Here is an 18,944-nt window from a genome sequence, read left to right on the forward strand (position 1 = left end):
GTTTTTCTCTTCTACATAACCTAAAAACTATTCCTGGTAACCTGAGTGTTGATTGTTAATTAGTCCCTTTAGTTCATTTGAATATCTCGACTATGAAGATAATCTTGTTAAATGTTTGATAGAAAAAATTTCTTCAGGGCAGCAAATAGAAAATATTTATTATTCATTGCTTTTAAATGGACTCTAGCTGAAAACTGTAAATAAGATAAAGATAATAAATGTCATTTTATTGATTTTTGTTTTGTAATAAAAATTTGGCATTCTTCTCACTAGACATATGAGCACTTTGTTGGGTTTTTTATTGCTCAATTGTCATGTCTCTTGTTTGCATCCACAGCCAAAACATTATTTCTTGGAAGTACAATTCCCAAAGCAATCATTATCAATGACATTTAATGACTTAATTAGTATAGAGCCTGGGAAGATTTTATAAAAGCTAGATTGGAGTTCTGAGTCAGTGAAAATATTTTGTTTATAAAATTGTACTATTTAAGGAAAATAACCCAGCATGAAAACTTGTAGAAATAACACTATCTTCTGTGATATGAAACTTATCATTTGCTGATATTTGAAAATTCTGAAGGAAATCCAAAGACTAGTCAAACAAGTCAACACAAATCAACTTCAAAATATGAATGACTTTCATTATCATAGTAGAAATATCTATCCTTTGGTTTGATCTGATCATTTTAACAAAATAGTTGAATGTTTTTTGATCAGCTGTTATTTCTTTTTAATGCAGTAATAAATAATAATTTTTAAGAGTATGAGGGGATACTAAGACCAATGAGTTTGAAAACTGCTGCATTAAGAATTAACACAGGCCCTGGTGGGTTGGCTCAGTGGTAGAGCATCAGCCCAGCATGTAGATGTCCTGGGATCAATTCCCAGTCAGGGCACACAGGAGAAGCAAACATCTGCTAATCCACCCCTCCTCCTCTCATTTCTCTCTCTCTCTCTCTCTCTCTCTCTCTCTCACTCTCTGTATGCCTCCTGCAGCCATGGCTTGACTGAAGTGGAGACACTGACGATGGCTCCATAGCCTCAGCCTCAGGTACTAAGAAGAGCTTGGCTGCCGAACAACGGAGCAATGTCCCAGATGGGCAGAGCATTGCCCCCTAGTGGGCTTGCTGGGTGGATCCTGGTCAGAGTGCATGCAGGAGTCTGTCTCTCTGACTCCCCTCCTCTCATTGAATAAAAAAAACAAGATAAAAAAGAAATAACAAAATAGGAACTGTAGAGCACCCAGAAAGAAAGGCTTAATAGTCCTGATCCCTGATCATTCTGTTCAGAGTTTTGGTTGTTACTTGAGAGCTTAGTTAAATTTTAAAATATCCTTTTGTTTTTTTTCTTATGCAAAACTAAGTGTACTAGCATACATTTATATTTCAAAACCTCACTAATTTACACTAATTTATGTGTATAAAGTTTCAGTACTAGATTTTTTTTGAAAAATAAAAATGTATTTCACCAAACTATGCTAAAAGAACTATTAGCAAAATGCCAACCAGAAAACAGCTTTATAATAAATTAAAAAGCTAATTCACCTATCAACCGTCATGCTTACAGTACTTATAAGATGCTTACAATCTACTGATTTTATATTTTAAGCATTTCATCAGAAATGCTTTTCATGTTCTGAATTTTACCTGATTTTCAAAAGGAAGAAAGTAAACATAAACAGTCTTAATTTGTGCTATTATCTCAAATTCTGAAGCTGCAGAATCTAAATGATCCTTCACTTTATCTAAAGTAATGGTGATTGAAAGGTTTACCATTACTGTATACAGTTGACCCTTGAACAACACAGATTGAATACTAACCCTCATGCAGTTGAAAATTTGCATATATTTGACCCTCCCAAACTAAAATAAGTTTCTATGGGGAATTAGTTCTAGGACCTCCCCTACCTCTTGACCTCCACACAAAAAAATTTACAGATGCTCAAAATCCCTGGTATAAAATGGCTTAGAACAATGTATACAGTTGGCCTGCAGCACCAACTACAGACTGAGAATACTGTTTTCCATCTGTAGCTGGTTGAAACTGGAGATGGGAAAGCAGGGTATATGAAGAGCCAACTCTATATTTATTGGAAAAAACATGTGTAACTGAACTTGCCCAGTTCAAACTCATGTTGTTCAACGTCACCCATATAACAAAACAAACAAATAAGAAAAAAAATCCAAAATGACCTCCTTATAAAGCTGCGATGTTAAGGTAAATAAAAAACAATAACACCTATCAGAAACAAACTTCAGGGGAAGTTGCATGTCTCAGTCTTAATACTGGATAAGAAAACAAAAAAAGGACAACAAATGTTTTTTGCTAAGAATCTGACCCACCATTCAAAGTTTTGATTAATGTTTCAATTCATGCAACCAGTGTGGTCATAGACCTTAAGCAGAGAATGTAGGTAGTACACCCAGAAGACCAACTAGAGCAAACACAAATTATCTTGTAATGATGACACTGATTATATGAGCAGAATCAATTTCAGAACTGTTAAAATGTAGAAAAAGAACAAAAAATGTATGTCTTAGAAACAATAAAATACAGTAATTAGAATTTACTGGTATATGAGATGAATTAAATATTGCTTACATAGGATTAATGTATATTGCCATACTTTTATCAACTATACTAATATGTTTTAATTTATTCCAGCAAATACAATGCAAGGGTGAATAGACACAGAAACACATAATGATGGACACACAAAGTTATCCAACATTCCTGGTGTGCTAACTTTTAAGAGCATAATAAAATTGTAAAAATTAACATGCTCATCTCAAAACTAAGATATTGGATGAGCATATTTTAATGAATGACATTCCTTTTTCTGATTCCTTCCCTCTGAATGTGTCCACACACTTAAAATATATTTTATTGGTTACAGATAAATTTATTAAGGTCTCTTGATTTTCATAGTTCAACAAGAAAATGTATAGTTCTTAAAATGCAGCTTTTGAAAACAAAGATTAGGAATATACTTTTAAAACCTACATTTAACTTATAAGGTACTCTGGGTCCTAAACTTGACACCACAATGTTTCCAGGTCAATAGCACACATGCTCTTTCTTATTTTACTGTAAAACAGAAGCCTCAGGCTCTGTACATAGTACCAGGATAGCAGCTCTAATTCTGCATTTCCTTTTTGGTTTGCTGCTTTGGTTTCTATGAAATGTAGGCTCAGGCGAGCTGTGTTGCTGCAACTGGCATCATGAAACTGCAACTACACTGAAAATGTAATACACTGCTCACAAACATTAGGGGATTAGGGAACGTGCAGATACTCCCGTACTTTCAGCCTTTTGTATAGGGCATTTTCACCAATGAAATAAAAGTTGGTTTTGCATCTCATTTGCATAATCAAACAACTTTCTTTGACTTGTTATTTGCTTTTCTGATGTTCTTGTTTAATAAAAAAAAATCAAATGCTTCTTTTTTTTTTATTGCTTCATATTCATTTTGAAATATTCCCTAATTTTTGTGAGCAGTATATTGTAAGATATTTATTTATTTATTTGTTTGTTTGTATTTTTCTGAAGTGAGAAGAGAGGAGGCAGAGAGACAGACTCCCGCATGCGCCCAACTGGGATCCACCCAGCATGCCTGCTAGGGGGAGATGCTCTGCCCATCTGGGGCGTAGCTCCTTTGCGACCAGAGCCATTCTAGTGCCTGAGGCTAAGGCCATGGAGCCATCCTCAGCGCCCAGGCCACCTTTGCTCCAGTGGGGCCTTGGCTGCAGGAGGGGAAGAGAGAGACAGAGAGGAAGGAGAGGGGGAAGGGTGGAGAAGCAGATGGGCACCTCTTCTGTGTGCCCTGACCGGGAATGGAACCCAGGACTTCCATATGCTGGGCCGACACTCTACCACTGAGCCAACTAGCCAGGACCTTATAGGTTCTTTAGGAAACAAGAAATGAACTTTCAGTCATTAGTGCTAAGTTACCTAATTCACTCTTGAGGCTTTCGGGTTTTGGTATGTGATCCAGAAATCTTTCTAATCAACGGGCATTTGACCCAATCAAATTTTAAAAAATTAAATGAGTCTTTCTAGACTATGAATGGTATGGGACCAATATGGTAATGAGCACTGTTAGAGATCAGCTGTCTTCTGGGGGCAGGAGGACTACCCAGTAATCACTAAACCGCATGCTAGCAACACATGGGGCATTCCGCGTTTCTAAAATTGAGAATAATGAAACTCTTGCCTCTTTTTAATTAGCTTCAGAGATGCCATGGTGACTATTTTTCATGTTTTAAGGTAATGAGTTATATATTATACAGTGCTTGAACATAACTATACTCTTTAAGATAGATTTTGAGATCTGTATGAAAGTACTCAAAACAGATGACAGTCTTAGAAACTAAAAAACATTTAAAGGATTTGCTGGGGATAATTCCACCCCCTTTTTTCCCCCTTATAACCATCCTCTTAGTGCTGAGAGTATAAAAATGCTGCATCAAATAGGATGCCTGTTAAGTGATAAATGGATGAAGTAGGTGCTTTGAATAGAAATGCTAAATAAAGCTCTTCTGTTGAAATTATGGCCATGGTACAAAATGGCATTTATTCAAGCCATTCAAACAACTTCATTCCATTTTACAAAGAATAAAAAGCCCTTTTAGAAGTCCAGACACCTTTTCTTTGTCTTCTTACAATAAAAAATAACCAAAAGGAATCATTTCAAGTGAAATTGAATACGTAAGCTTACTTGTCTACCATTTTGTGCTAGGAGGGTAAATGGATAATTAATAGTTGCATGCTTTTCTTCTTGTGAAAGAAAAATCCTGTGCATATCAACTTTTATTTCTCCTTGATTGACCGAAAATTTTATATTGATATATATACCCAGATAACACTTATCAACACATTTATGAACATATGTGCACATGCATAAAAACACATATGTGCGCAAGTAGAACACCTCAATGGTGGAATGAAATAACTCGAAATTTGCTTGCTCTTTTCAAAACACATTCATCTCTCAATGTTGCTTCCACTGTAAATATTTTCTTAAGTAATCATACCTTCTTTCTATAGCTATTATACAATTACTGATCAATTCTTTGTAAATAAGTCATTCTGTGAGTGCCCATGGTGTTCAAGTTTGGTTAAAGACAGAAAACTTACTGTAATGCAGAACTGAGGTCAATTTTGAAACCCTATACTCTTTCTCAAATAATTTTTATTCTCAGCACGTTAATTTAGGCCCACTCAGTTGTCCCCGGTGAAACCATTTTGGTTTTCCACACAACCTGATTTCCTCGTGGCCCCAAATGTCTGTCTTGCCACTCTTCAGAGGGCAGTCCACTGCCAAGTTTTTGAGAACAAGCCCATTGAGACTCACCTCTCCTTCCCTGGGCCAAGGCCTTCCATTCTGCGTGTATTTGCTTTGATTCTGTCTCTTCTTTTGTCCTCCATCAGCGAATTTGCACAGTAAAGGCTCACTAGGGGCTGGGAAGATAAGAAACCAATCCTACATTAGCAAATCTCCCTTAAAAAATAAGTGATTATTTGAGTCACAGTAGGGCTTTGTATTGCGTATCTTTTGAAGTAGTCTTGCTTCTGGAGAGATATTTGGCCCCCTTTTGGTCTCAACTCTGTTGGCTGCTGTTCCAACCGGGCTTCAAAAAAGTACTGGCAGACCATAAAAGAATAGAACAAATATTGTTGAAAAAATAATCATTTGAAGCAGAATGTGAAGTTGCCTTAGAAGTAGAGAGGCAAGTGTAGACCCCTTCCCGTTATGTCAGAAGCATATTCATAACCAGTGTTTGTGTTTGGATAAATATTTCTCCCTCAATTCAACCATGTTTTCACTGTAGAAACTGTCAAATCCTATTTTGGAAAGAATTACTTCAGAGATTCTTTCTACAAAGGGGGCTATTTCGCTAATTGCAACCAAATTAGCTATGTAATCTCACTATCCTCTACACTTTTATAAAGGCTAGAAATTGATTGTTCATCCAACCCTTTTCACTCCAGTAAAATCTAGTCAGAATCCCAGGAAGATTAATTATTTGAATATTAAGTGAACCCACATGATAAAATATAGCCAAAGGAGATGGCCTTAAGAAATGAATCATGAATGGGGGGAAACTATGCTCCTCAGTGACTTATGAAAACTTATTTCCCAAGAAAAGTGACCCAAACTGAAGTGTGACAGAACTCCTCTTCCAATAATAACATTGCAAAATAACAATCCTTTAATTACATAAAAGGGCAACATTTATTCTTTGAGAATTGTTGCAACCTCCACATTCCTACCCCAGTGCAAAAAATTGCTGCTTGTTATTACTACAAATATATTTTTAAATGAATGAATTTAAAAAAAAAACAAAACATATTGACCTAACAAACTTGATCAATGCACTAGCATGGCCAGGAGGGGTTTTTGTTAGTTCATTTGCTTGAATAAACCAAATATTAAGTTGTAAGTTTATCATATAAAAACAAAATTGAACCCTTTTCTCCCCCCATATTTGGGGAAGAAAAATGTATTCATCTAAAAATGTGTTGTGTTAATGGTCCTAATTCTTTACCCCTTCCTGTATCCTTCTCTTTGGCCATGTGGTGTTTGCTGAGTCCCCTTAATCTGACTCTTGGTCTGACTCCATGTAAATTGGTTCTTTGGCCAATGAGATATTAGCAAATGAGACACAAGCAGAAGATATAAATATTTTTAAACATTGGGGATTGCTTCTTTTGCTTCTCTGCATGGCAAAGAAGCTACATGAATATGTCCAGCTGGACAATGAGATATAAATGTAGATGAATCATCCAAATTATTCAGCCAAGGCCAAACCAGATCATTCAACAGCCAGCCCCTACCCAGACTTTTGAGTGAGCTTGTCTAAAATCAGCCAGGATACATGGATAATATGCTGCCGACCACAGAAAAAAATGTGTAAGCCCAGGTGAGATCAGTCCAGGCCATCTCACAATCTTTAATAAATCTTTGTTGTTTCATGCCCCTAAGGTTTAGTAATCGATATGTAGCATTATTATCTTAATAATCTCAAAACCAATTCTTCCTCATTTTCACTCCCAGCTAGGTTGTTTTCATGTATTAATCTGAATGCAGCAAAATATACTATGGAATTCATCACATTAGAAGTAGTTTAAAACTTTTCCCCAGATGAAAACCAGAAGGATAAATGTAATCATTGGACCTCAAAACTCTATAGGGCACTTTATTCTTTTGACATTATAAACATTCAAAGTACATCTATTCAGCCAAGTGGCATGGCTATGCTGACAAGTGAGTTTATCAATTGCAATAACAAAAATTTCTCACAAAAGACCAAATCTAGAAATACCTTAAATATCCTGCTGTACAGTATTGTAGAGTCTGCCTTTTACGCTTCTTTGGATAATGACTTTCATGAATCATACTTTATACTGTCTGAAGCAAGGCTCATTATAATTTTTCTCTCCTAAAATAGATGATTTTAGTGTACATAGTATAGTATAGACCAGTGATTTTCAACTATGAGTCTGTGGACCACTGACGGTCCACTAGAACCACAGAAAAGTTAACTGGTTGTTGAAAAACACTGGTATAGGTTGTGACAATGGCTTCTCTTTAGGTTGTTCATGTTTCTATAGGCTTTAATACATACTTTGGGTGAAATCAATGATTAGGGGTAGCAGTCTGCTTCCTGGGTTTGAGGTCTAGTTTTCTGATTTACTAGTTACAAAACAATGGACCTTGTTGTTTGCTTGTTTTTATATATTTTTATGACTCGTTTTCCTCATATATCACATGTGGATGATAATCTCAAAGGTTTTTGTGACGATTAAATGAATTAAAGCATGGAAAGCGCTTAAAACAGTGTATGGTGTATAAATAAATACCAAATCCATGTTCATTATAACTGTCATTACCTCTTAACACCTCTCTTAGCCACTGCTAGTTATCAGCTGCGAAACCTGATCACTTGTCAGAGTCAGAGTTCAGAGTGCTTAATCAACTGCTTAATTTTCATCAGCTTTGTTCCATTTTAATTCCATGGTGGTTTGGCCACAGAACGTGTGACTGTCCTCCAAGAATGACAAAAAAAGATTCACTCATGAAGAGGACTTGTGTTTCCAAATTGGTTCTCGCTGACTACAACTTGTCATTGGACCATCTGGTCACTACAACCCAGATCCCTCTTCTGAGTCATCACCAAAGTCTGACTTCCATTATCCCCTGCATATGATACAGGTCATGTTATTCTGGTGTGTGTGAAAATGTAATGGCCTATGATGAATGTTACTTTTCCTGTTCTTTTTAAATTATTATTACTATAATTTTTTGTGACTCAATTTCAAAAGATCTATTGGCAGTTTAAATCCATCAAAGCTGTATTTTGCTACTAGAAAAAGCATTGTGCCATCCACACAGCAATAGATTCTTTTCCCCAATTCCCATATTAAAATATTTGATAATAATTGTTCTACAACTAAGGTCTAAGAATTTTTTTTCTTTGTTGAAAGAGATAATCTCTCCCTTCAGTATGTTCTCCAGTAGCAGAAAAACAGAAGGCACTGAACAAATTGTTAACTTTAGGATTTCTTCTATACACCGGCATCATAAAATTTTGCAGAAACATCCTTGCAGCAAAATTACCAAGTAACAATATTCTAGTTTGCTAAGGATCAGATATAAATAGACTATGAGATTCTAGATTTTAAACCTAACTTGAAGTTTTTCATTTTTTTAATTAAATTTTTTTCTATTATAGTTGACATTCAATATTATATTATATTATATTAGTCTCACGGTAGTGATTAGACATTTATCTAGCTTACAGAGTGATCCCCCCAAAAGTCTAGTACGTACGTGACACCATATACAAGTATTATAATATTATTGACTATATTCCTTGTGCTATACTTTACATACCTATGACTGTTTTGTAACTACCAACTTGTACTTTTTTTTTTCTGAAGTAAGAAGCAGGGAAGTAGAGAGACAGACACCCACATGTGCCCAACCTGGATCCACCTGGCATGCTCGTTAGGGGGCAATGCTCTGCCCATCTGGGGCATTGCTCCGTTGAAACCAGAGCCATCCTAGCACCTGAGGCAGAGGCCATGGAGCTGTCCTCAGTACCCAGGCCAGCTTTACTCCAATGAAGCCTTGGCTGTGGGAGAGAAAGAGAGAGATAGAGAGAAAGGGGAGGGGGAAGGGTGGAGAAGCAGATGCCCTGGCCAGGAATCAAACCCGGGACTTCCACATGCTCAGCCAATGCTCTACCACTGAGCAAAACAGCCAGGGCCAATTTGTACTACTTAATTCCTTCACCTTTTTCACCCAGCTGTCCAACACCCTTTTAAAAGAATTATTTTTACCAGGAGGAGAAATTTAAAAAGTCATGGAGTAAGACTTTCTTAACTTCCAATTGAGATATTCTTGTGAATTGGGTTTATAGGGTCTTAGAATCCTCAAATCTTAGCCACATTGATATTCATGAATCTTCAATAAGCTATGGTTGTTGACAATGACTTATTTATATTTACTGATGTTAAGTTGAAGTAACTGTTCTTACTTTACTAAACTGAAGATGATCATGATGGAGAAAAAAGATAGGACTGCAATATATTACTAAATGAATAAAAAAATAAAACCCTGAAAACAAATATTTAAATGTGTTATTTTAAAAAGATGGATATATTCATACTATCCTTGAATTCCAGGAATGTAATTTTGATATTTAGTTTCTCAGGGGCATATATTTCATTGAGTGGAAGAGATAAAATTAGTAAATTAGGTGAATTCAAATGTATATAATCTTAGAGTGATTGGGTAATTTCTAAATACTGCAAGATAAAATTCAAACTTCTTTAATTAGAAGATAAGAATTTGTCCTCTTTCAACATTCTTCTCCCACTCCTGGATGGTTTATGGTGGCCTCACCTCTAAATGCCTTTTTTCCTACCTGGAAATTCCTTCCCCAGCCCCCTCCAGCCCCACCACCACCACCTCTACACACACACACACATACACCCCTACCCTCCATCTGGCAAACTATAATCAACCTTCAGCATGTAGCTCAAGTATCATGTTCTTCGGGAAGCCCTTCTTTCCCTTTACTTCAGAATGAAATTGCTTAGTGCCAACTTGGCAAACTTTCACAGGTTGAATGCTGTTTTTGTTTGTGTTAAGTTCTTTGACAGTGGCAGTTAATTTCCAGGTTGAGGATGAAAAGCGATTATAGCTGAGACTGAGGTGAAGTTCATAGATGCATGTGTATGTGTATGTATGTGTGTGTGTGTTGTATGTGTGTGTGTGTTGTTAATAGCATTTTACACAAGGTGTACATAATACTCTAAGATGATGCTACTCAAAGTGTAGTCCAAGCAACCAGCAGCACTGGGATCAGCACCTGGGAGCCTGTTACAAATGCAAAATTTTGGGCTCTTCCCCAGATCTAATGAATCAAAATCTGCACTGGAACCAGATCCCCAGGAGATGAGTGGCCACACTGAAGTTTGAGAAGCATGGATTTGATGATGACTGGCTCCCTAACAGAGAAGGAATACTTTTAGATATCAAACATGAATCCTCTGAGGCATAATGAGATGATTTCAGTAGTGCAGAAATATCATAATGCCTGCAATTTCCTTACTGTGGTCTTATGATGCCAATTAATTTTGTTTAGTCTCTTGTAACAGTAGTTAAAACAGAGGCTAAATGAAAAAGATGCCTTTGTGGAAGTTAGATGCAGTTAAAAGCCACAGATTGTAATGTACTAGGAGACATTATGGTCTATCATGTAAATGGGGAGTATTTAAAATATAATTATAACAATGCATAGTCATAAAGTTTCATGGTAATTATGAAGGTGTAATTACTGTTTGCTTGCTTAGTGGAGTATTTCTCCCCTTACAAACTTTGTATTAAATGTGAAACATCCAATGTATAAACTGATAGAAAAGTCTAATGATTCACAGGACTTGCTGATTAAAGCCGACAAACAAACAAAGCAACAGCAAATATTTTACTCAGCAAAATTAACACAAAGTCTTCTATTTTGATTTTCTATTAAAACTTAACACATCTTCAGTTTAATGAACCACTCACAATGTTCTTTAACATTACATTCTACAAGTAGATATTGACATAGATTTTAACTAATCTAGATCAACAGCAGGATTCCTACTGTCTTTCAGAGAAGTCAAACATTTTTTATTTGTATCATTTAATTAAAAAAAATTTCTACTACTTACAATAGATTGTGTTGATAGTTTAAAATACATCTCTTTATTATCACAACTTACAGGTCCGGTGGTTTATATATTAAATTTAAAAATTCCTGCCCTGGCTGGTTGGCTCAGTGGTGGAGCGTCGGCCTGGCGTGCGGAAGTCCCGGGTTCGATTCCCGGCCAGAGCACACAGAAAAAGAGGCCATCTGCTTCTCCACCCCTCCCCCTCTCCTTCCTCTCTGTCTCTCTCTTCCCCTCCCGCAGCCGAGGCTCCACTGGAGCAAAGATGGCCTGGGCGCTGGGGATGGCTCCTCGGCCTCTGCCCCAGGCGCTAGAGTGGCTCTGGTCACAACAGAGCGACGCCCTGGAGGGGCAGAGCGTCGCCCCCTGGTGGGCGTGCCGGGTGGATCCCGGTGGGGTGCATGCGGGAGTCTGTCTGACTGTCTCTCCCTGTTTCCGGCTTCAGAAAAATACAGAAAAAAAAAAAATTCCTCACCTCAGGTAGACTATAAATCTCATTTCAGAACAAAAGAATACAGGTAGAGTGGGAGGAGCTGGTGGGGGAGATAACGAATGACAGACAACAGAAGCAATTTATGGAGGCGGGCGTATAAAATCTCAGAGCGAAAATACAGGCATGAGATAAAGGAATTTAAAAAGAATTTAAGAATTGCAATTTAAAATGTGATAAGGTTTCCATCCAGGGACTTTTTTTTTTTTTTTTTTTTTTTTTTTCTGAAGCTGGAAACAGGGAAAGACAGTCAGACAGACTCCCGCATGCGCCGGACCGGGATCCACCCGGCACGCCCACCAGGGGCGATGCTCTGCCCACCAGGGGGCGATGCTCTGCCCATCCTGGGCGTCGCCATGTTGCGACCAGAGCCACTCTAGCGCCTGGGGCAGAGGCCACAGAGCCATCCCCAGCGCCCGGGCCATCTTTGCTCCAATGGAGCCTTGGCTGCGGGAGGGGAAGAGAGAGACAGAGAGGGAAAGCGCGGCGGAGGGGTGGAGAAGCAAATGGGCGCTTCTCCTGTGTGCCCTGGCCGGGAATCGAACCCGGGTCCTCCGCACGCTAGGCCGACGCTCTACCGCTGAGCCAACCGGCCAGGGCTCAGGGACTTCTTTTTTATTATGTGTGTGAATCAGTTTTTAATTAAAAAAATAAAACAAATTAAAAAAAAACAACAACACCCAAACTACTTCTGTGCTATTCAGGGTGACTTGCACATTAAAAGGCTGTTCATATTAATGATTTTAAAATGACACAGACTGAAAGATGTTAACCAAACTGAGAAATATCTTAACTCATTCATTCATTTAAAAAAAAAAAATAGACCTCGGCCCTGGCCGGTTGGCTCAGCGGTGGAGCGTCGGCCTGGCATGCGGGGGACCCAGGTTCGATTCCCGGCCAGGGCACACAGGAGAAGCGCCCATTTGCTTCTCCACCCTCAACCCTTCCTCTCTGTCTCTCTCTTCCCCTCCCGCAGCCAAGGCTCCATTGGAGCAAGGATGGCCCGGGCGCTGGGGATGGCTCCTTGGCCTCTGCCCCAGGCGCTAGAGTGGCTCTGGTCGAGGCAGAGCGACACCCCGGAGGGGCAGAGCATCGCCCCCTGGTGGGCAGAGCATCGCCCCTGGTGGGCGTGCCGGGTGGGTCCCGGTCGGGCGCATGCGGGAGTCTGTCTGACTGTCTCTCCCCGTTTCCAGCTTCAGAAAAAAAAAATTAAAAAAAAAAAAATAGACCTCAAATCTCTTTCCTCTATGATGTATGTTTCACTGCCCTGGAGTTTGCACCTGGTTATTGGTCACAGTCTCACAGGGAGTGAAAGACAAGGAAAGACACCTTAATAGATGGCAATGATGCCATCGTAGAGATATGAATAGGTATTTTGGAAGCACAGAATGGATGTCGACTTCTGGCACTGTAATCATACAGTATCTTCTAGTTCGGAAGTCACGTCCAGTACCACGCAGAGGTGGGAAAGGTCACAGTATGTGCATGGTTTGCCCCGCAGCAACTGCCAGGCCACAACAGAGCACCTGAAGGACTGATGTGAAATATGACTCGGTCTGGCTAAAAAACAGGCTTTCATCACATGTTTGCTGAATGAAAAGATCAGATTTGGTTGAAGTATTTCTAGAACACCTGGGCCATCTAGATCTGAAGTTGGAAACTGGCAGCCTAACAACAATGGATGTGAACTCCAAAGGCTCTTGCTATGATGTGCCACAGTCCTGCAGTTTCCTTCTCTCTCATACCTGACTGGCATCACTCACTTTCCTCCATATGCACACAGTGTAGCCTGTACTGATTTGGGGTAAAGATGATAGATATAAGTGTATTTCTTGCTAATTCTATGTTAGAACCATGTCTCTATTTTCCCAGACTTATTCTAAAATACTTGTTGCGATTATGCCCAGTTTTGTAAAGTCCCTGGTTTGTCTGCAAATGATTGTTATGTTCTCTCTCACATATACTCTATGCATGCAGACTTCTTATGCATGTGTGTGTGTGTGTGAGTGTGATATATATATATATTTTTTTTCTATCACCTATCTTATCATACGTCTTCTAGATGTAGAGCTAGCAAGTTCCAAATTCAAACCACAATTTACATGGGAAACACCGTGTGATGGTTACAAATCAGAATTATTACATTTCGGTACAGTGAGCTATTTGCTTATATTTACTTTTAATTTCTAGCACCTTCTTTACCATTTAGCTATATCCTGTATACTAAAATAAGCAAGGTGTAGTTATTTGGGTGGTTCTTAGTTGTAACAAACTTCTGTCTTAGAAGGTGTCTATAGCCTGTGTAATATCCTAAATGTATTTCATTCAAACCCTTTATTTTGTCAATAAGGAAAATAAAAGCTAAGTGAGTTCCCAGCTACCTGGTGGCATCTGGCAGCAAAATAATACCCAGACCATGTCCTTTACATTTCTCCCTCTAACTGCTTACTTTTTACCTTCCTTATCTTCAGAAATAAAAGAAAATGACTTCTAAGCAGTTCTTATGATTGACTTCATAATTATGAAATGGAAGGAAAAGATTTAATAGCCGTTAAAATATGATGACAGTGGTTCTCTCTGCCCACAGGTTAGAATTAGAACTAACACTGAACAACCGATGAGATCCCCTAAATCGGGTTTCCATGGCCGCTCTAATAATAGTTTGTTCTAACAGAACAGTCTAATTAGCAGGGGTTACATTCATAAGTGTCAGATACATCTTTACCCTATCATTTAGGCCAAAACAAGCATGACAATATAAACCCAAAAAGTGGAAATAAATAAGAAGTTAATAACATACTTCAAAAAAAGTGTAATTTGCAAGCACATTCCCAATTTTACCCCTCAGTAATAAATTAATGCTTACATTTAGTTTCAAATAAAATTTTCTATTATGGGAGCAGCAGCCGTACAGAACAGGAAAATGCCCCACAGCACTAATAAAAGCAGAGAACAGCTGTTTGCTTAGACACATGACAGAGAAAACCACTTTGACAAATCATATTATGACCTGCGTAATTACCTCAGACCCACCTCAAGTTTCAAGTAATAAAGCACCGTTATTTTTTATTTGTTGACAATTCTCTGATAAATTTTTTTATTGAGGAAAAAATAATTTTAAAGAAAAACCAGCCTGACCAGGCGGTGGCGCAGTGGATGGAGCGTCGGACTGGGATGTGGAAGGACCCAGGTTCGAGACCCCGAGGTCGCCAGCTTGAGCGCGGGCTCATCTGGCTTGAGCAAAGAGCTCACCAGCTTGGACCCAAGGTCGCTGGCTCCAGCAGGGGGTTACTCGGTCTGCTGAAGGCCCGCGGTCAAGGCACATGTGAGAACGCAATCAATGAACAACTAAGAAGTCGCAACGCGCAATGAGAAACTGATGATTGATGCTTCTCATCTCTCTCCGTTCCTGTCTGTCTGTCCCTGTCTATCTCTGCCTCTGTTAAAAAAAAAGAAAAACCAAAAGTGCATCAGAGGAATCACATTAACAGAGAAAACGGGTGTTTCAAGCAAATGGAACGCAAAATTTTGGTTCGCCTTACGGGGAATGGGACTGAAACGTCATCTGTGCTGAACGAAGACATTTTGACATCAAGAAACTGAAAAGCGCCAGTAGTTCCAAGGAGCATCAACTGACTTACCTACAACAGACTGACCTGCATGCCCAGCTCCACACTGGGGAGCCTGGTGTGGATGGAAGGCAAAACGTCAAGGAGAAGACTGCCAAGATAGAGAATCTTTTAAAATATTAGAGATTCTTAATTATTGGCCAAGATGGACCATTGTCTGGTCTTGTCGCCTTCTTCCGTCCTCCGCATTTCAGCACCGTACTTGCCTCTGCTAAAGCTCTTTGCATACTGCGCGTCATGTTTCTGGATTATTACACTCTCTGCGCAACATGACACATTTTACCAGGAAGAAATACAAAGACGAAGAAAATACAGTTACAACCTTATAGTGCAGGTACCTCTTTTGATATTAAAAATGAATAAATGAAAGAGAGACAAATGTAAGGTTAGTCAAGTCAAACTATATAAAGATTGAAAATAAAAAAATAGAAGACCTCTTCTCAACTCCTCTCCTCCCTTTTCATATAGTTCCTTCCAGGAAAATGAATAAATATGTATCTACTAATCCATCTATCTTGTTCTTAAAAAAAAAAAAAAAGACTTCCAACGGGAGCACGACTGCTGTGTAGGTGGGTTTTGTTCTTTGTTTACCTTAATGCTACATAAAGAATTTTTCCATATTACCATATATCACCCTTCTGAAATGCTGCTCAGCCTTGTGGCATAATTATACTGCACCATAATTTATAAATGTCCATCAGTCGGGGACCAGCTAAGTCTTATTAAATTTCCATAATGCATTTCCATGTTTTTCTCCACTATTATGCGAATTTGATTTGATGGAAGCCAGGAGCGGGGGTCCTGTTCACCTTTGCCTAGCATCCGCCCCAGCAGCCCCGCAAAGTGGCTGAGGGTTAATGCACATTTCATTATCTGTTGATCAAATTACTAAATAAATCCAGGCAGATAGACAAAGTAACCTCTTAAGATTCCTTACATTAATTAAATTTAAAAGGATTGAAACGTGAGGGCACATCCATTTCCTCTTTTCAAAGAGAATAGAGTCCCATAATTTCCATATTTAAACATAACTAGCCAGTGTACTTGAAAAAAGAAAGAAAGAACAAAAACAAAAAAACAAACAAAAGGAATCCACGTCTTAATCCCAGGTGTAACTTTACATTCAGTGGGAGTCATGTTAACTGCCCTAGGTCAGAACAAATGGTGAAGGTAAGGTAAGGATGGATCTTTTAATGAAAAACATTGGGATCCTTCCCAGTATCTACACAACCACCAACGAAAGGCACACTCATGCACCCCCAAACTGAACTCACACTCAGGTCAAGAAAACATATCTCAATTTCCCACATGCTGTTCTTAAGCATATATTTCCTGTACTAGAAGCTTGAAAGAATTCCGCAAATGCAGTGAACTGAGTTAGTAGAAATAAATATAATTCCAGTTTCAAAGAGGAATCATCCAGATACACTGTAGTAATATATTACACTGCAGGGATCAGTTAACAAGGCCAGAGCTATCAGTGGGGATGAGAACCTCTCCTTCCATAGGTGAAGGATTTACTGAGGTGATGGTGTGGGACCAATCTTTTTCTAATTCAAGAGCCAAGGTGCTGAAATTGTGACAGTTTGAAGAGTGTTTCATGTGGCCTGAGACATTTACTCATCGATACTAAGTAAATTTAACCCAGATACTAAAAATTGAGTTTTTCAAAGAGGTGTTAAAGACCATATATGCTGTAAACATCTGTGGATAAATTAATCCGAGTCATAAAACAGTCTGACAGCTCCCACCTATGGAGAAGTTTACGGTAAGAACAATGCATACAAATGGCTCTCAAATAAAGTATCCATTTGTTCTTGCTATAGAAACAAAGGCATAAAGGAGCTTGGAGCTATACAACCTCAGGGGAAGTTTTAAGCAACTGTCCTAAATCCATTCTTCTTAGATAGGGACCTATTCTTCCATTGGGACTGAACGTTAAACGTATTTTATATGGCTCCCAATTGCCTATAGATCTTCCTAAAATGCAAACTTTATCATGTTAATCCTCTCCATGTTCACCTAGAGGATAAAATCCAAGCTCCTTAGCACAGAACACTATCCAACATCAACACAAATGTACACATGTCCATTTCCACATATAGGACTTTACACAAAAATAATAGAGACCTTTCACATCTTCTGATTTGCTTACACTGTTCTTTCTGTCTGGGCTGCCTTCCCTCTTTTCCCAGTTGATCACTTACATGGAATCTTGCCTGATTCTTTTCCCAGCCCCCTAATGCTCCCCCCCAACTTCTTATAGAGAGAACTTACCATTAATTAATTTTTAATACATTCAGTTAATTTATTTATGCACCCTTGCCTGAAATTCATTCAAAATTAATTTGAACCATAGTGCTATATGCCAAGAATGGTGCTGCCCACGAAAGCTTTAAGCAGTGAATGAAAATGGATACAGGACCAGCTCTTAAAGAATTTTCTTTCTGATACCAAAGCAGACATTAAACAAGTCATTAAAAACACCACAAGTCAATTCCAATCACTTGTTCCATGCATCTAACACACGCAGCTAACATGGTATGTATGCGCAAAACACCTCAGCTCAGTCATGTGTATATGACTGTCTCCACTAATTCAAAAGCCTCTTGAGGGGAGGGGACAGTCTCTGAATTATTCATCTTCATAATTCCCAAGCATAATGTAATGTAGTTCCTGGAACCTAACAGTTAATACACACACACATAAACACAATTTCAGCAATTTTTCTTTTTCTTTTTCTTTTAGAGCAGAAGACACTCTGAAAACTGTCTTAGGACCTGAAGACAGCAGATAACACTGTGATTAGTCATTCTGCATCCACTCAGCTAAACAAGCGCAGACTGGACTCTTGTTCATTTGGACAGTAAAGATATATGTCAAGGTTTAAAATATTTCTACGTCAAAAGAGCCTCTCAGTGTCTTAATAATTTATTGAATGCTTAATAAATTTATAAGGAAGGCTTTCTTAGTTAAAGTAAGCATTGGACACTTTTTCCACTGTCTTCTAAAGATCACAAATTTTGCCAGTCCCATCTTGGACATACTCTTTTTTTTTTTTTTAAGATTTTTTTTTTAAATTTATTCATTATAGAGAGGAGAGAGAGAGAGAGAGAGAGAGAAGGGGGAGGAGCAGGAAGCATCAACTCCCATATGTGCCTTGACCAGGCAAGCCCAGAGTTTTGAACCAGCAATCTCAGCATTTCCAGGTCGACGCTTTATCCACTGCGCCACCACAGGTCAGGCCAACATACTCTTAAGTAACTGCAGTTTGGTAATATGCTCATTTATGTTTAAAAATAAATGCAATAAAGAAATTAGAATTTGGTATTGAATACTGCATGTGTTTCCTAGGCATGGTGATTAGATGGAAAATATGTATGTAGAAGCAGTCACCACCCAGGAATTTAGATAAGGTTTCCTGAAAGGAGGAAGTCACATTTGACCCAGTTCTCACAAACTGATAGAAAGGGTATGATTTACAGGTTCCTTTGGCTAATAATAATAAGTTTTATTTTTCTATCTCAATTTTACCATTTATTTGTTGTAAAACCTTGGGCCAACCACCTAAAATATCTGGAACAAACTCATAAATTGTGGCT

General features: G+C 38.4%; 1 protein-coding gene across 7 annotated transcripts in view; it reads right to left on the reverse strand.

The window, feature by feature from the left end:
• The window catches only part of RBMS3 (RNA binding motif single stranded interacting protein 3), a 698,310-nt gene that overhangs the window by 135,454 nt on the left and 543,912 nt on the right, over positions 1–18,944 (reverse strand). For all 7 annotated transcript variants that reach the window (XM_066245086.1, XM_066245089.1, XM_066245084.1 and 4 more), the window contains exon 7: positions 5,357–5,463. In XM_066245086.1, coding sequence (XP_066101183.1) covers positions 5,357–5,463 — 107 coding nt within the window. The remainder of the gene's footprint in view (positions 1–5,356; positions 5,464–18,944) is intronic.

Source organism: Saccopteryx bilineata, chromosome 10 (genome assembly GCF_036850765.1).
Source record: "Saccopteryx bilineata isolate mSacBil1 chromosome 10, mSacBil1_pri_phased_curated, whole genome shotgun sequence".
NCBI lineage: Eukaryota > Metazoa > Chordata > Mammalia > Chiroptera > Emballonuridae > Saccopteryx > Saccopteryx bilineata.